At 45.1% G+C, this 18,461-nt stretch overlaps 1 protein-coding gene across 1 annotated transcript in view; it reads left to right on the top strand.

Moving 5' to 3' along the window:
- The first annotated feature begins 2,549 nt into the window (after positions 1-2,549).
- The window catches only part of LOC140729282 (polyunsaturated fatty acid 5-lipoxygenase-like), a 54,876-nt gene continuing 38,964 nt past the window's right edge, over positions 2,550-18,461 (top strand). The window contains exons 1-6 of the mRNA XM_073048884.1: positions 2,550-2,724; positions 6,935-7,133; positions 7,319-7,400; positions 8,628-8,750; positions 12,191-12,297; positions 17,679-17,848. Of these exons, the coding sequence (XP_072904985.1) occupies positions 2,575-2,724; positions 6,935-7,133; positions 7,319-7,400; positions 8,628-8,750; positions 12,191-12,297; positions 17,679-17,848 (831 nt within the window). The 5' untranslated portion in view covers positions 2,550-2,574. The remainder of the gene's footprint in view (positions 2,725-6,934; positions 7,134-7,318; positions 7,401-8,627; positions 8,751-12,190; positions 12,298-17,678; positions 17,849-18,461) is intronic.

Consider the following 18,461-nt stretch of genomic DNA (forward strand, 5'->3'; position numbering starts at 1 on the left):
CCAGCAAAGCTGGGATAGATGGTTTTCTATATATCCCTGACATTCTGTGAATGATCATCCATAGCTGCTTTGTAGGTGTCTCAGGGCCCAGGGTTCTCCAACTATCCCTCTTTGCATTTTTAATTACTCTCCTTACTACTGCTCTTTCCTTTTTATACTCCATAATATTATCTAACACTGGGTACTTTCTTAATTTCCTGTAAGCTCTATTTCTGCTTCTTACTGCTATATCACAATTTTTATTCCACCATGGAACTAACGCTCGAGCCTTAGGAATGTTCCGTAGTGGAATAGTCAACTGAGCAACCTTATGAATTATAGAACAGAGGAATTCATTCCACTCGTCGATGGAGCCCTCGCTATCAATCTCTTCTATTATATCCACAGCTTTCTTCTGGTACTCATCCCACCGGGCCAATGAAAAAGTATGCCGAGCAGCCCTCTCCTCAACTTCTACTATCAAATTTCTACCAAATCTACATAATATAGGATAGTGATCATTTCCTAGTGTGTACCTGTCCATAACATCCCATTCCCCAACCCTGGCTAAGTTTGAGGAAGTGATTGATAAGTCTAAGTGACTACAAGTATTCTTTACAATATTAAATCTTGTAGGCCTTCTGTCATTTATAAGTAACATGTTGTATTTATCTAGAAGCTCCTCTACCACCGCTCCATTACTATCATTACTTTCACTACCCCACATAGGATTATGGGCATTGAGATCTCCAACCCAGATTACTGGGGATCTTACCTTATTCATAATTCCATCAAAATCTGATAACATCATCATATTACATGGATTATAGAAGTTAATCAAAGTTGTTTGACCACGAGGGCTCCAAACCTCCACAACCACAATTTCAAGGTTAGATTTAAAATCAAGTCTTCTAAACTGAAGTCCTGTTTTTATGGAAGTTGCACACCCTCCACCAGATTTACCCGTTCTGTCAGCTCTCAAACTATCATAACCAGGGATCACAAAATCTAAATGAGGCTTTAACCATGTCTCCTGTATACAGATCAAATCAGGCTTAGCTTTAAAAGATCCAATAAACCTTTTAAATTCTTCACCTCCCCCATACTTTCTGACCTCAGCAACTGGGAAGTATTCAGTGATTGTTTGTCTGTCATGTACTCATGTAATTTTTCCGGTAAAACCTGTTTCATATCAAGGAATCTCTCTGCAGCTCCAGCAACTACTTTTTTCATATACGACTTCTTGGTTGCAGTTTTAGCCCTGATCAGAATATCAACAACAAATGCCAAAAAAGGCTCTTTAGCCATCAACAACATGTCTGAAGAAACCATGGTTGGAGAACGTGGAATGCGCTGACTCCCCATCATTCCAATCTTTTCTTTACTTACCCTTTGCTCTCTATCAACTTTCTTTATTGCCTCAGCATATGATATTTTTGGTTGGTTACTAACAACCTGAATCTGCTTTGCCTTAATAAAATACTCACATCCTCTGAACGGCGCTACATGGTCCCCTCCACAGTTACTGCATTTCGGTGCCACTGCCTTATATCATGATCCTCTCCACATTTCACACATCTTCTTTTACCTCAACACGAACCAGCAATGTGTCCAAATCTCTGGCAATTATAACAGCGTAAGAGGGAGTCTAATATATTCTCTAACTTGATAAGACATGCTCCCAAGATAGACTCTAGTTGGAAGAACATCACCTGCAAAAACCAATAGGACAGGAGAATCCCAATCACCTCCTTTTCTCAATTTTAATCGCTTGGCTTCAATCATTCGACCACCTTTGATATTGTCCAAAATTTCCTTTTCATTCATGCCAAACCAAATACTTTACACTAACCCCCAATTCCCTTCCTTTCTTTTGGAGTAATACACTCCACTTTCACAGTCAATTTTCCCACTGTTTTAGCACAGTTATATTGGTCAACATCTTTGCAACACATTTTCAGCAATACATTATACAAAATCCTGGCCTGGAATCCTTTATCTATTTGGTTCTCTAATGCTGCTGCCACTTTCAAAGGATTAAGGGCTCTAAATCCTCCTTCCCCTTCCTTCTGACCTTTCATTTTATACGGAACTACAAATTCCTCCAAGTAACTCATTTTCCTCAATTTGTTGTCTCCTATTACATCGGGTCTTTCACTTGATGTACCTCTTTTTTGGCTACCCTTACTTCCTGAATATTCCAGTCTCTCTCCTTCCTCCTTCAATCCCAACCCTCCCTTCCCAGCCATAGGCTACAAACTAACCCTTTCAAATTACTAGGCTGAATAAAGGGGAAGAAAACAAATAAATACAATACGTAAAATTAAACAAACTGGCCAACCAAAAGTAAGGGAAACCACCACTGATCAAACATCAAAAAAAAGCCCTGAGCCAAAATAAAAGCCAGCAGCTCTCTCATTCCATCTCCCCGACCAGCCCCTGATCAGCACCAACCACACCCCAGCCAACCAGGCGGCACTCGGAACACTCGTTTCAACATGAATGCGGCTGTTATTTACATAAAGTGCACCGCCCCTGCCTTGTAAAGTATTTCTCTGCAGCTGGGCTCCGAGTCTCCGAACCTCGACAGGAGAGATGGTCACCTACAGGGTCACGGTAGCCACTGGAACGTCAGACTACTCGGGAACCAACGACTACATCTATGTCACCCTAGTGGGAGAGAGGGGGTCCAGCAAGAGAACTCTCCTCGACAAGTGGCTGTACAATGACCTGGAGAGGGGGAGCGTAAGTGTGAGGGACGGGGGAGAGGGAAAGAAGAATATATGAGTGCCAGCGAGGATATATGAGGTTGTGTGTCTGAGGGGAAGAGAGGACCCGAGGAAGAAGTAGAGATTGTAAACGTTTGAGAGGGGGAATGTTGAGAGAGTGTGCAGAGGAGGACAGAGTGTATGTGTGAGCGCAGAGAAAAAATGTGCATTGTGAGAGTGTGTGGGAGTTAGTTTGTACATGGCGAGAGATGGAGTGTGTGTGTGTGTGTGTGTGTGTGTGTGTGTGTGTGTGTGTGTGTGTGTGTGTGTGTGTGTGTGTGTGTGTGTGTGTGTGTGTGTGTGTGTGTGTAGAGAGAGAGGGAGTGTACATGGGAGTGAGTGAGAGGGAAACTGAGTACATGAGGGAGCGTGTACGCGTGGGGAGAGAGGAAAGAGGGAATGGGAAGAAGTGAGAGAGTATGGAGAGAGAATATGAAAGGAGAGAGGGGAAAGAGAACAGAATATGTGGAGAGAGCACAGTGTGTGAGGAGAGAATATGTCGAGAGCGAGTGTGGAGGACTTCATCTCATGCTCTCGATATTCGTTGCTTATTTATTATTTGTCCTTTCTTTGGTGTCTTTTGCACGCTGGTTGAACACTCGTTGATTCTGTCATGGTTATCATTATATTACGGATTTATTGGGTATGCCCGCAAGAAAATGAATCTTGGGGTTGCAAATCGTGAAGTTTGTGTTCGTGTGGAGAGAAATGGGGGGAGAGGGCGTGGCTGTCTGTAAAGACGGGGGGGGGGGGTAACAATAATACCCAATAATAACCCCAGCACTGGCCACAAAGTTTTCCCTTGGCAATAATCATCCTTGGAAAAAGTTTTGCGGGAAGTGACACCCCCTATTGCAGTTTACCTGTGAGGCACTGACAACACTAACAGTGGGTGTGAACGAATGAGGATCTCTACCGCTCTCTGCGCGCACGTCTCCCCGCCGCTCCTTGAGCTTTGCTCCCGAGCCCTGGGGTCTGTTTATCAAGCGAGCGCAGAGAGGGCTGGTTATTAACGTGTCCAGTGACACTGACCATCCTGGTGGAGAGGGAGCCAGGTCGACCCCCAGCAACGGTGGGATGTCTAAGGACACAGAAATTTATTGGAGCAGCAACACCTCATCTTCAGTCTGGGTAGCCTCCAACTTGAACATCGATTTCTCTAACTTCCTTTCCTTCATAGCCCACTATCAGATTCCTCTTCTTCAGACCGCGACATTTCAAACGATCTCCTCTCAACTTTTCTCTTTCTCTCCTACCACACCACCTACCTTTCCTCTCGCCTGGTCTCACCTATCATTTACCAGACTCCCATCCCCCCCCTCCGACCTATTTATTCTGCCTTCTCCCTCCCTCTCCAGACCTGATGAAGGGCCTTGGCCAGTAACTTCGACTGCTTATCCCTCTCCATTGATGCTGTCTGACCTGCTGGGTTCCTCCAGTATTTTATTGTATTCCCTGGAACGCATGAGAGAGAGGGTGATGGCTTTTTCCCTCTCGGGCTGGGTGACTAGCACTAGAGGTCATAGGTTAAGCGTGAAAGGTGAAATATTTCAGGAGAATCTGAGAGGTAACTTCACTCAAGGACGTTGCGTGTGTGAAATGAGCTATCAGCGGAACTGGTAAAGATGGGTTCATTTGTAACATTTAAGAGCAGTTTGGATAGTTATCTAGGGCAGTGGCGAGGAAACAATATGATTTGGCGATATGAGTCAGCTGCACCTTTCCTCATTCCCTGTCACAGCCACTGTTGAACTTGAACGCACACGAGGTCATCAGTCACCTAAACGCAGTGATACCCTCGAACCAGGGATCACTGGTTGGCCTCGGGTAACCGGCCAGCGGGAAGTGCCTATGCTACTGGCCTGGAGCACGGACAGATGGGTGCCCTCTCTAAATTGAATGTTCGTGGGGAACCCGGTGCTAAAATATTCGCAGGCGACCTAATTCGGGCTCAGGGATTTGTAACTAGCAGAGCAGCTACCTCGCTGCCATCTACTGAAAGTCATCCCTCGAGCCAAACTTTGTCGGCCAATAGATCCTACCTACCTACGGGGGTGGCGCCCTGTCGCACTCCTCACTCGGTCACTCTCTCCGGACTGTGACCACCGCGGCCCCGGCATGGGGACCTCCGGCTCTTACCTTGTCCTCTCACCCCACCCATGACCAACTGCACCTGGCCAAGGCCTCTGGCGGTGGGCAGGCGGGAGGCTGGAGTTCGGGCCTGGAGGCTGTCTAATGAGGCAATGAAGCCCTGAAAACTACTTTGGCACCTTGAGTTCAGCTCCCTGCACTTAAAGACAAACCCGTTGAGTTTTTTGAGTGGAAAAAACGTGAGCAAGCGAGACAGAAGTAAGTGCTAAGAGCCACGAAAACTAAATTCCGGAATAGACTGGACATAAGGAACCTCCTTTGAATATCGCTGTATTCCAGTTGTGATTAACACCCACACCACCCCCCCCCCCCACCACCGGCCGGTCCACAAGAATATTGTCAATATTCAATGGGTCCGCAGTGCAAAACAGGTTGGTGACGCCTAGGGCTAAGGTCTGGGTGCAGGTAGTTTGGACTAGCTAGGCGGAAAACCAAGCCGACAAGCACTAGATGGGCTGAATGATCTGTTTTGTGTTGTAGTACTCAGTAATTATGTCTGTAAATAAAAGTTGCAGTGGACCACTCAACCCCTCGTTTAAAGAAAAATCTCCGCTTTTCACACTTAGGCTTTTCTCTTTGGAATGAAGGAGGGTGAAGTGTGACTTGATAGAAATGTGGATGTGTGGCGACACCTGTGGGATGCCCCCAGCACATCCTTGGGTGTAGCGCAAATGACGCTTTTCGCTGCATGCCTCGATGTACTTTCAATAAATAAATCTAAATCTGAAATCGTGCCTCCCTTTAACCTTTGCAACACCGGAGAAAACAAATTGTTTTTGTTCAACTTCCCCTTGTAGCTCACACTCTCTAACCGAGGCGACAACCTTCTCCATGGCCTCCACAACCTTCCTGTTCACTCTGTTGTAAGTTACCCCTGGTGTGCTACCCCTGCTGTAAATTGGCTCTAGTGTGTTACTCTAGTGTAAATTGCCCCTTGTGCATGTCCTGTGGGGCTTATTCTATTGTTGAAACTCGTTTGATTGTGTTAGTTTAAAAACTGCGGCTGTTTTCCAATTGGTTACTGCCTGGTATCCAATTTCAAATATCCTGGGTATATTCTGTCTCTCTCCCTTTTATTAAGGAAAGTGGCACTCATGACCTTTGAGAAAGTATGCACTGCGTGTGCTTTTCATTAAGTATGTTTGTTGAATATTCAGCTTTGTAGTTTCTGTAATTTGGGGAACATGGATGTTTGGTTGATTTTTTATTGTTTGTAAATGAACAATTAATATACCTATTAATGCAGTCGGCATTTCCTATCTCACTTGCTGGACCCACAAACCTGGTTCAACATTACTGTGTATTACTGCACAGTTCTCTGTGGCAATAAATCTCAGAGATTCACCTCTCTCTGGCTAAAGAAATTCTCTTCATCTCTGTTCTAAATGATGCCTGTTTATTCTGAGGCTGATTTAGACTGACCCTGATGGAACATCAACTTGGTTTCACTCTCTGCAGATGCTGCCTGACCTGCTGAGCTCTTTCTATTTTTTTCCTGATTTTATTTCAGACTTCCAGCATCTGCAGTTTCTTTTAAAATATATTTCTGGAAGAATTCATTTGAATCTCTGGAGCAATTAGGGATGGGTAAGAAATGCTGGCATTGCTATGTGCATCCACTTCCAGTGATTGCAAAAATAAAATAAAATCCAGGAAGATTTTTAGGGAGAATTCCACACAGATATGAACAACCCAGACTGATTAAATATGCTCCAAATTCTCTTCTCAGGGTTCCTGCTCGATCCTGTCTATCTCTCTATCTACCTGCATAAAACAGGTCCTTCCTGCCCAACAAGCTATGCCACCCAGCAACCCACCGATTTAACTGTAGCCTAATCACAGGACAACTTGCCACGCCCAATTACCCTTTTAACTTTCCTGGACTATGGGAGAAACCCACGCTGTCTTACGAGGAGAACGTAGAATCTCCTTACAGATTCAAAATTGAACACAGTTCCAATTCCAATGTTCTGGGCTGTGATAATGTCGTGCTAACCATCTTAGTTTGTGACGCAACCTCTGATTTGATTGGCCAGGTGGATGAATACGAGGTGGAGAGTGAGAAGGACCTGGGTTGCATCTGGTGGGTGCAACTGGACAAGGAGAAGTTCCTGGTGGAGGACAATTGGTTCTGCCGCTACGTGATGGTGCAGCTACCTTCGGGAGAGAGCCTCGTCTTCCCCTGCTACAGATGGTTGTGCCACAATGACAGCGCCTGCCTCCGGGAAGGATCAGGTGAGACTGCAGGAGAAGGGTTGGGGAGGTGGCGAGGGATCAGGAACGGATACCACTTTATATTACAGGAAACAGCAGCCCTGTGGAAGTTATAGTCAGACCATGCGCACGTTACATCGACTTCTGTAAGTACGATCTGCTGAGCATGCCTGTGAACTTGATCATGTAATCTCTTCTCACCACAGCTAAGCGACCCACTGATGACACACTACCCATCTTTCGGTTGCATCGCCACGGGGAGCTCGAGGACAGGCAGAAGTTGTACAGGTAATGGTGGCTGGCAGCTCGCCTGGAGCCCTGGGAAGGAGAAGCATCCAGATTTTATTCCCAGTGATTCCTTACCTAGGGGGGCAAATCCCAGACTCCACGCTTCTAGCTCCCTTCCATCATGGCTTTGAAATTCTGTGGGGATATATCAGAGGATTTTTGTCCCTAATCCCACAGGGGCCTGACCTGTTATATGCTCGGAATCCCCATCCAGTTAAGCGGGGATCCCTTATTTTCAGAGTAGGAAAAGGGGAGAAGATGGGATACTGGGGCTGAGGGGGAAATAGATCAGCCACGATGAAATAGCGGAGCAGACTCTGATGGGCCAAATGGCCTAATTCTGCTCCTATATCTTTTGGTCTAAAATGCATTTAACTTTCATTATTATAAAGTTTTTAATTATTTATTGTGGTTCATGTATTTTAACTTGCTGAATATTAAAATAGTAAAAACAATTTGAATAGTTCTTTTAAAGAATCAGTGATTTAAAGTCAGATTTATTATCACTGACTAATCTGATGTGAGGTTTGCAGCAGCAGTACAGTGCAGAGATATAAAAAGCATGGAACTATTTGCCAGGGAAATGGGACCAGCTTCGATAGACATCTTGGTGTTGGGTATGGAATGATGCACGTCTGGATGGTACACAAAACAAAAAAATTCACTGTATCTCAGTACATGTGACCACTGATCTATTAGTATTGCAGGGCCAGTATCTACTCAGTGGAGTGATGATGTAAATAGTGGGCAGAATCTTTTACAACATTTTTTAAAAATACTGGCCTATTTGATGGCCAGCATCGCTACTAATTGATGATGTGAATAGTGAAGAGAATCTCATAAAGGTCTGAGAGAGGGTAGCCCTTACATAGTGTCATAAGAACATAAGAAAGGGGAGCAGGAGTGGGCCATCTGGCCCGTCGAGCCCATTCCACCATTCAATAAAATCATGGCCCATCTGGACTCATCTCCACCTACCTGCCTTTTCCCCATAACCCTTAATTCCCCTGCTATGCAAAAAGCTATCCAGCCTTGCCTTAAATTTACATACTGAGGTAGCCTCCACTGCTTCATTGGGCAGAGGTCCACTCTGACTCTCAGTGTGGATTTACAGGTTTGTGTCTCCAGAGGGGGAATAACCTCCTGAATTTGGGATTTGAGTGAGGGTTAGGATGTCCACCACCACTGCCCACAGTGTGCTGACGCAGCCCGCTTTGTGTTGTACAGATGGAAGGTTTGGAGGACTGGTGTCAGCAAGTGCATTGACGCTGAAACCAGGGAGGATCTGCACCCAGACGTCAAGTTCGACGACGACAAACGTGCCGACTTCGAGAACTCCTTGTACTTGGCGTGAGTTCAGCATTGGCTCTGAGTCGCTCCTTAAAGTGTGGTTGCAGCAATGTGGGACTGGGAGTGTGGGAATGGGGAGCCCCTCCTCCAGGATTCTATTTATTTATTTATTCCATTTAGAGATAGAGGGCAGTAACAGGCCCTCCTCACCCACTGCTCAATTACACCTACACGTATGTGACCAATTAGCCTACTCAACCATATGTCTTTCTCAATGTGGGAGGGATCTGGAGCACCTGGAGGAAACCCCTTCAGTCTCGGGAAAATGTGAAAACTCCTTACAGACAGCAGTGCGAATTGAACCCAGGTCACTGGCACTGTAAAGTGCTATACTGTTACTATGCCATTGCCATGCTGTGCACTGACAGACGACTAGACCCAGTAGCAGAGAAACAGCAGACTCCCATGTAGAGATGGAAACCTAGTTCATTCATAGGAATTCCAACAGAATGTTGGTGGCTCAACTGAGCAACACCGCGAGACAAATCATTCACTTGTCATGAGGGCCCCGTGATCAGCACTAATTGGGAGCCCCCTTTAAATAATCTCAGTACTCAGAAAACACGAGCCAAACTGATTAAATAGAAACAGGGCTTAGCGACTCTAAATAAGACAACAATTAACAAATACAGGTGCACAGGCCACAGACCTCGTAGCAACCCTGCCTCCTGGGTCACTGGAGTTGGTTCTACCCCCTGTGCTGCTCGTGAAGGGAGCATCAGTAATAAGGGTGCACGGTGGCGCAGCGATTACTGTAACAGCGCCAGCGATCAGTGACGGGGGCTCATTTCCCGCAGCTGTCTGTAAGGAATTTGTATGTTCTCCCCGTGACCGGTGGGATTCCTCCGGTTTCCTCCATTGTTCCGTAGAGTTAGGATTAATGAGTTGTGGGCATGCTATGTCGGTAACACTTGCAGACTGCCACCATCATAAACCTCACGGATCTGATTTGACCTAATTGACGCATTTCGCTGTACATTTCAATATTCTTATGATGCTTCACCTGTGAGTCTATCTGGGTCATCAAATATATCCATTACTCCCCATGCCTGGCCTCTTCTACATCGGTGAGACCCTTCGCACGTTGGGAGCTACCTCTACCTGTTACAAAAAGCAACATCACCCAGTGCCCACCCATTTCAATTCAACTTCCCATTCTCTTTCTAGAGCATGTCAGTCGGTGGCCTCCTCTACAGCCGTGGCTAGGCCAATCTCAGGTTGGAGGAGCAACACCTTATGTTCTGTCTGGGTGGCATGAACACTGATTTCTCTAAATTCTGGTAATACTCTCCCTCTGCTCATTGTATCTTTCTCCATTCCCCATTTGCCCCCATTTCTTCACCTCCCTGTCCATCACCTTTCTCTTAAATGTATGCCCTCTAGCATTTGACATTTCTACCCTGGGAAAACAATTCTGACTGTCTATGCCTCTCACAATCTTGTACGCATCCATCAGATCTCCCATAAACCTCTGCTCCTCCAGAAAAAAGCAACCCAAGTTTGTCCAACCACTCCTTATAGCACATATCCTCTAATCCAGGCGACATCTTGGAAAATAACTTCTATACCTTCTACAAAGCCTCCATATCCTTCTTGTAAGGGGGCATCATCCTTCCCTTCCTTCCATTGTTCACTGTTCTTCTTCAGCCCTTTACTTCTTCCACCTATCATCTGTTAGCATCTTACAGCATCCCTCCCACCCACCTTCCCACCCTCCCACCTTCTCCCTCACTTGGTCTCACTTATCACCTGTCAACTTGTATTCCTTCCCCTTCCTATCTCCCCCACCTTCTTATTCTGGCTTCTACCCCCCCCCCCCCCACCTTCCTCTCCAGTCCTGATGAAGGGTCTCAGCTTGAAATGCTAATTATTCATTCCCCTCCATGGATAATGCCTGACCTGCTGAGTTTCTCCTTTGTGTGTGTTGACAGTGATCCCAGGATTAGCCAAGAGAGAGGTTATTGTCCCTGGGAGTACGAATGGGTTGGAGAAAATTGGCTTATTGTTTTTGGGATTTCCATAATATCCACAGGATCACAAATCAGGGAACGTTTTTGACATTAACAATGTTCAGAAGGATTTGATGTACAGAGGACTCCTAGGTTCCATGTATGTACAGTTTCCTGCATAGGGTGGCAATGATGGTGAACGGCATGCTTTCCTACATTAGTTGGAGCATTGAGTGGAAGAACAAGGAAGCCATTTTACAGCTGTATAAAACTGTGGTCAAGCTACCCTTGGGGTATTGTGTGCAGTTCTGGTTGCCCCATTACAAAAAGGATGTGGAGGCTTTGGGGAGGGTGCAGAAGAGGTTTCCCAGGATGCCACCTAGATTATAGGATATGAGCCATAAGGGGAGGTTGGACAAACTTGTTTCCTCTGGAACATCAGAAGCTGAGAGTAATTTATCAAATGATGAGATAGGGTAGACAGTCAGATGTTTTACCCAATGTCAAAATGTTAGATACTAGAGGTGAGAGGAGGAACGTGTAAAGGAGATACACGGGGCAAGATTCAAGGTGGAAGTGTGGAGATTGAGAAGAGACTTAAGAGGTCACTTCCTTACACGTAGGACAGTGAGTGCCTGGAATGAGCTGCCAGAGGAAGTGGCCAAGCTGGGTACCATTGCAGTGTTAAAGTGGCATTTGAATGTGTACATGGAGGGGAGGGTCTTGGTAGATTATGGTACAAACTCAGGCAAATGGGACTAGCAGGGAAAATACTGGGGTCAGCATGGACTGTTGGGCTGAATGGCCTATTTCGACACCACATTACTTTGTGACACAAAAGCAAAATTTTCTTTTACACAGAGTTGTCGTGCCTGGAGTGGACTGCCTGGAGCAGATAGTGACGTTCAAAAGTGCATTATACGCATAAATATGAAAGGAATGGAGAAATATGGATTGGGTGCAGGCAGAAGAGATTTCATTTAATTTGGAATTGTGTTGGAGGGCACAGCCTCAGAAAAGGACACCACTTTAGAACAGACACAAGGAGGAATTTCTTCAGTCAGAGGGTGGAGAATCTGTGGAATTCATTGCTGTAGAGGCCAAGTCATTGGGTTTATTTAAAGACATTAGAAAATGTGCAGGAGCTGGAGATCCAAAGCAACACACAAAAGATGCAGGAGGTGGCCAGCAGATCAGACAGCATTTATGGAAAAGAGTAAACAGTCGGCGTTTCAGGCCAAGACCCTTCTTCAGGACTATTTAAAGCATAGTTTAATAGGGTCTTGATTAGCAAGGGTGTCAAAGGTTACAGGGAGAAGGCAGGAGAATGGGGTTGAGATGGAAAATAAATCAGCCATGATCAAATGGCAGAGTAGACTCGATGGTCTCACTCTGCTCATATATCTGATGGACATTATGAGCTGAAGAGCCTGTTCCTACACTCTACTGTTCTATGTTCTGTATTCTACACTCTTCGATATCTCTTCTCAGTTTAGGGGAACTGTTCCTGAAGAAGTTTGTGAATATGTTCGGAAACTCATGGGACAATCTGGAGAGCTTTCAGAGGATATTCTGGAGAGTCAAGAGTGCCATAGGAGGTAAGAATTTAGTAAATTGTGCACCAATTAGCACAACATCCAGGGTCGGGGAATCCTACATATTTATGCCAAGGATAGGAAGTTGGGAATTCTGCCCACAGTGGTAAGGTTGGCAGGTGAATTGTCCATACAATTCTATCCCAGCTCTCGTACATTTACCTGGAGCACTGTCACAAGAAAGCAGCATCCACGATCAAACACCCCACCATCCGGACCATGCTCTCTTCCCACTACTACCATCAGACAGGAAGCACAAAAGCCCTAGGTCCCACACTACCAGGTTCATGAATAGGTATTACCCTTCAACCATCAGATTCCTGAACAGCATGAGCTCACCTGAACTCTGAACTGAATCGACAACCTATAGACTCGCTTTCTAAAACTCTGAAACTCATGTTCTCGGTATTACTATTTTTTAAATTTTTATATTTTTTCCACATTGATTGTCAATCTTTGTATATAATTTTTCAAGAATTCTATTGTATTTCTTTATTTTCTGTAAATCCCACAAGAAAGTAAATCTCTATGTGGTATATGGTAATATATACTTTGACAAGAAATTTACTTTGACTTGGGGCTTCAAGAAACACTTTATTAGAGCTCCAAGTCCATTATCCTTTCCCCTCATATTTTTTTAAGATATAGAAGGATTTGGCCATTTGATCTATTCAGTCAGTTCTCACTGCAATCACTTCAACTGTCTCTACCAAAAATCCCTGTTCACTATCCCCTCACACCCACCTGATGATCCCACCAGCATCCTGTACAATTTACAGCCACCAACTGATTCACCGACTCTCCACATCTTTGGAATCTGAGATAAAACTGGAGACCCCAAGTGAAGGGGGTCTCGCACAGACAGACACACGGGCAGCAATGGAGGGCAGAAATTATAGACCTGTTAGCTTGACATCGGTGGTTGGGAAATTTTTGGAGTCGATTGTCAAGGATGAGGTTACAGAGTACCTGGAGGCATATGACAAGATAGGCAGAACTCAGCATGGTTTCCTTAAAGGAAAATCCGCCTGACAAACCTAGTGCAATTTTTTAAGGAAATTACAAGTAGGCTAGACAAGGGAGATGCAGTGGATGTTGTGTATTTGGATTTTCAGAAGGCCTTTGACAAGGTGCCGCACATGAGGCTGCTAAACAAGATAAGACCCCATGGAATTATGGGAAAGTTACATACGTGGATAGAGCATTGATGAATTGGCAAGAAACAGAGTGGGAATAAAGGGATCCCATTCTGCTTGGCTGCTGGTTACCAGTAGTGTACCACAGGTGTCCGTGTTGGGGCCGCTTCTTTTTGCGTTGTATATCAACAATTTGGATTATAGAATAGATGGCTTTGTGACTAAGTTTGCTGATGATACAAAGATAGGTGGAGGGGCCGGTAGTGCTGAGGAAACAGAGTCTGCAGAGAGACTTGGATAGATTGGGGGAATGGGCAAAGAAGTGTCAAATAAATTACAATGTCAGAAAGTGTACGGTCATGCGCTTTGGTAGAAGAAATAAACGGGTAGACTATTATTTAAATGGGGAGAGAATTCAAAGTTCTGAGATGCAACAGGACTTGGGAGTCCTCGTGCAGGATACCCTTAAGGTTAACCTCCAGGTTGAGTCGGTGGTGAAGAAGGCGAATGCAATGTTAGCATTCATTTCTAGAGGAATAGAGTATAGGAGCAGGGATGTGATGTTGAGGCTCTATAAGGCACTGGTAAGACCTCACTTGGAATACTGTGTGCAGTTTTGGGCTCTTTATTTAAGAAAGGATGTGCTGACATTGGAGAGGGTTCAGAGAAGATTCACTAGAATGATTCCGGAAATGAGAGGGTTAACATATGAGGAACGTTTGACCGCTCTTAGAGTGTACTCCTTGGAGTTTAGAAGAATGGGGGGGAACTCATAGAAACATTTTGAATGTTGAAAGGCATGTACAGAGTGGATTTGGCAAAGTTGTTTCCCATGGTGGGGGAGTCTAGTACAAGAGAACATGATTTGAGGATTGCAGGGCGCCTATTTAGAACAGAGATGCGAAAAAAAATTTTTAGCCAGAGGGTGGTGAACCTATGGAATTTGTTGCATGGGTAGCAGTGGAGGCCAAGTCATTGGGTGTATTTAAGACAGAGATTGATAGGTATCTGAGTTGTCAGGGCATCAAAGGTTATGGTGAGAAGGCAGGGAAATGGGACTAAAGGGGAGATTGAATCAGCTCATTATGAAATAGCGGAGCAGACTCGATGGGCCGAATGGCTGACCTGCTCCTTTGTCTTATGGTCTTATGGAATTGAACCCTGGTTCCTGGAGCTGTGAGTCTGTAGCTCTAGCCACTGTGCTGCAGGTCCACCCCAGATTCCCAGCTCTGCAGTATCCCTTTGTTCTGTCTCAGCCTTCCGTCGATCAGCTATCCACCACACCCCTCCACCTCCACCCAGCTCCATATCCTCCTCTTCCTTCTGCCTTACAAACTCTCCCTGATTATATCAGGGCTGTAGGAAAGGACCCTGACCTTTCCTTCAACCTCTGGAGTTTTCCTGTTTCCCTCAGAATCTCTCCCCTTATCTGAGAGCTGATCATAGAGCCATCCATCTGTAGGCCTCTAACCTCACTGGGTATTGGAAACATAGAACAGCACAGTCTGGGCTCTTCACTGCATGTCTCATGCCTTACTCTGACCACCAGGGGGCGTTGGAGACCTCCAGGCTCTGGCAACCCTTCTCCCCAATTATTAGTTGATTATTTTTCACCTGTGTCTTGTTTTAGTTATCAGTGCACCCATGCCTTGTTTTGTTTGTCTATTTAAGTTCCCTCTTTCATTCATTTTTGCTCAGCCTTGAGCTTACCTACCCTGGTGAGTAGTGCTTCTTGAGTTGTAGCCTGTGCTCCCGACTGACAAATCAACAAGTGAGGATTCTATCCTTGTCTCTAGTCTCCTCCGGACTTGGGTCCACCTGGTCTGTCTTTCATGGTCGATCACTGGTTAAAGATATAAAACTTCACTATTAGAGCCCTGGTGCAAAGTCAGCTTGGCACCTACCCCCCCCCCCCCACCCCCCGTTACTTCATGATGTTGCACTGACCTTTGACCAAGCTCCTCAATTATTCTAACCATTCCCTCATACACAGCCCATAGAGTGTAGTTACATGGCCTCTTGGAAGAGTTGTTTGGAGGAAGGCTGGTATTGACAACCTCAAAACCATTCACCAAGAGACTGTGGGCATACCTGAGGAGTACATCTGCCCAATACCTCTGCCCCATGTGTGGGAGTGATTCCCACATTGCCCTCATCCTGACCCTTTACACTGATAGCAGTGTAGAAGGAAATAAGGGAACATTGGGCCTGAATGGGTGGAGACAATGTTCAATATTGTGGCAAATCATCCTGTGATGTCACTGGAGTGGTTTGGTGTGGTCTTTTATTGATTCTTTTATGGTTATCACTCTATTAAGGATCTCTTAAAACTGCCAGCAAGTAAATGAATCTCAGGCTTGCATATGGTGACATACAAGTACTTTGATAATAAATTTACTTTGAACTTTGAATGATTGGGTACAGACAGGGTGAATGCACAAAGCTTATCCCCCAGTGTTGGGAATTCAAGAACTGGAGGCATAAGTTGAAGGTGGGAGGTGGAGAGATTTAATAGTGACCAGAGAAACAACTTCGTTACCCAGAGGGTGATCCATATATGGAATGAGCTGTCAGAGAAAGGGGTAGAGGCAAGTACATTAACAACAATTAAAAATAAATGTGTGTGTTGGTTTATTATTGTCAAAAGTACTAACCTATAATTAAAAACCGGGCTTGCATACTGTTTATGCAGATCAAATCCTTGTACAGCGCATTCAGGTAGAACAAGGTAAAACAATAACAATGCAGAATAAAGTGCAACAGCTACAGAGAGAGTGCAGTGCAGGTACAGAATAAGGGTATAGATTGTGAGCTCAAGAGTCCAACTTATTGTCAGCTTGAGGGGGATATGAACTAAATATGGGCAAATGGATCTTAAATGGGAATTGTGGTCAACATGGACCAGATGGGCCAAATGGCATGTTTCTCTGCTGTATGACTCTTTGGCTATGCGTGTGTGATGTCACAGGAAGTGAGGTTTCAGTAAATGGGGGGGGCAGTGAGAGAAGCCCCCATTTTAGTCCCACCATTTAATAACATCACCTCTGATCACATTGTAGCCTTCACCCATTTGCTTTATCAAATATCTCCCTTCAACCTTTTGAAACATTCCTATTGCCCCCACCATTTCAGGAAGAAACTTTGAATCCTCTGACAGAAAGAGTTCAGTTTCTTTGTTTCTTCCTCTCTGCCTTCCCATGTCTCCCTGTCTCTGGAAAGGAAGGGGAAGGTGCCAGAATAGAAAAGGTGGGGAGGGGAAGAAGGATTATCTAGAAGGTGATACGTGAAGTCAGGTGGGTGGACAAGGTAAAGGGATGAAGAAGAAGGAATCTGATAAGAGAGGAGATTGGACCATGGGAGAAAGGGAAGGAGCAAGGCACCAGGGGAAGTGTTGGGCAGGTGAGGAGAAGCAGTAAGAGGCCAGAGTGGGGAATAGAAGAAGAATGTTTTATTCTTCACTCTGCTCTATGTTTTCCCTTGAACTACCTCAATACACTGAGGTGGTGAAACGATCTGTGTGGATGGAATACAAATCTGACATTTTACTATATCTCGGTACATGTGGCAGTTAGAAACTAATTTACCAACTTCAAAGCTTGCAATCTTTCACTGTTCGGCTAACATGTTTCTCTTTAAATTTTGCCCCCATCAAATTTGAGCATTAAACTTCATTGCTAGATCTTTGATCACTCATGTAAGCTGCCTGTATTTCTTTGTAGCCTCAGACATCCTCTTCCTGGCTTCTGCAAAGATAAGGTGGTGGATTCTGGTGCTACAGTCTGTGGGTGGAACTCAGTGATTCAGGTAGCAGCTGTGGAGGGAAATGGACTGTCAACGTCTTGGACCAAGTCCCCATCTGGACAGCATGTGTCTCAACTTGAAAGATTGACTGTCTATTCCCCCCCGCCCCACAGACTGCCCAATCACCCCACCACACACCTTGGCATCATCAGAGCATTCAATAACACCGCCTTTGGAGGTTTTGTACATAAATTGCAAAGGATGCTACACAAAGAGGCTAACGAGAGCTTTGAAATTTTTCAAGCAAACAAACAGAAACCAACAGCTCACCAATGATCAAGGAAGGGCAGAGGGTGTTCGCCATCTCTATGTACTTTTAAGGTCACAGAACAACCTAGTAGAAGGTATTTTTCTACTGGAGATCATTATTCATGTGATAAGTTTCTTCTTATTGCTCCTTTCTCTCTACCTCCCCCCCCCCCCCATTCCATTTCCATTATTTACCAGTCTACGTGGCAAAACATTGGAAGGAAGACTGGTTCTTTGGGTACCAGTTCAAAAATGGTTACAATCCCTGCTTGATCGAGAGGTGCACGGAGATCCCAAAAAAATTCCCTGTGACAGACACCATGGTCAACCGGTTTCTCGGAGGCTCTACACTGGCACAGGAATTGAAGGTGCGTGCATGTGGCAGGTACTAGATTCAAAGGATGGAGCAGCAGGTACAGCTGCTACCTCACAATGCCAGAGAGCGTGCGTGTGTGTGTGTGTCACATTCCCCCTGTAAACGTCTGTACAATGTACTGTGTATGTTAATCAAAATGGGCTCTTTGTTTTGTTAAGAGTAGGAATGCTTCTTTGTATGACAGGTGCTTTCTCTCGCAGTTGTTTAGCTTTAAACTTGCTGATATCAGGATTGTATTCATTTGTTTACCAATGGGGAATGTTATTTTGTCTTGTGAGGCTGGGAGCTTGGGGGTTTTCAAGGTCTTTTCAGGGGAGTCGGGAAGAAGACGCCGAGGAAGGTGGACGTGCGCTGCACTGCTCGGTCGACCACCGGGGGTGGTCCCAGGTGCAAGGACGTGGAGGTCGGAGGAAAGTGATGAGGGGTCGAATGGTTCGATGGTTGAGCTCCAACGATGTGCACTAAACTGACTGAACTTTGATAAGTTGGCGCCTTTTACTTTATTTTCTTTTCCTTCATATATACTGCATTGCATAGTATTCTTTTAGTAAATTCTTTAAAGTGTATTCCATAACGGTATCTGGTGTGAGTTTGATATGGTGTGT

The sequence above is a fragment of the Hemitrygon akajei genome, chromosome 6, assembly GCF_048418815.1.
Source record: "Hemitrygon akajei chromosome 6, sHemAka1.3, whole genome shotgun sequence".
Classification (NCBI taxonomy): Eukaryota; Metazoa; Chordata; class Chondrichthyes; order Myliobatiformes; family Dasyatidae; genus Hemitrygon; species Hemitrygon akajei.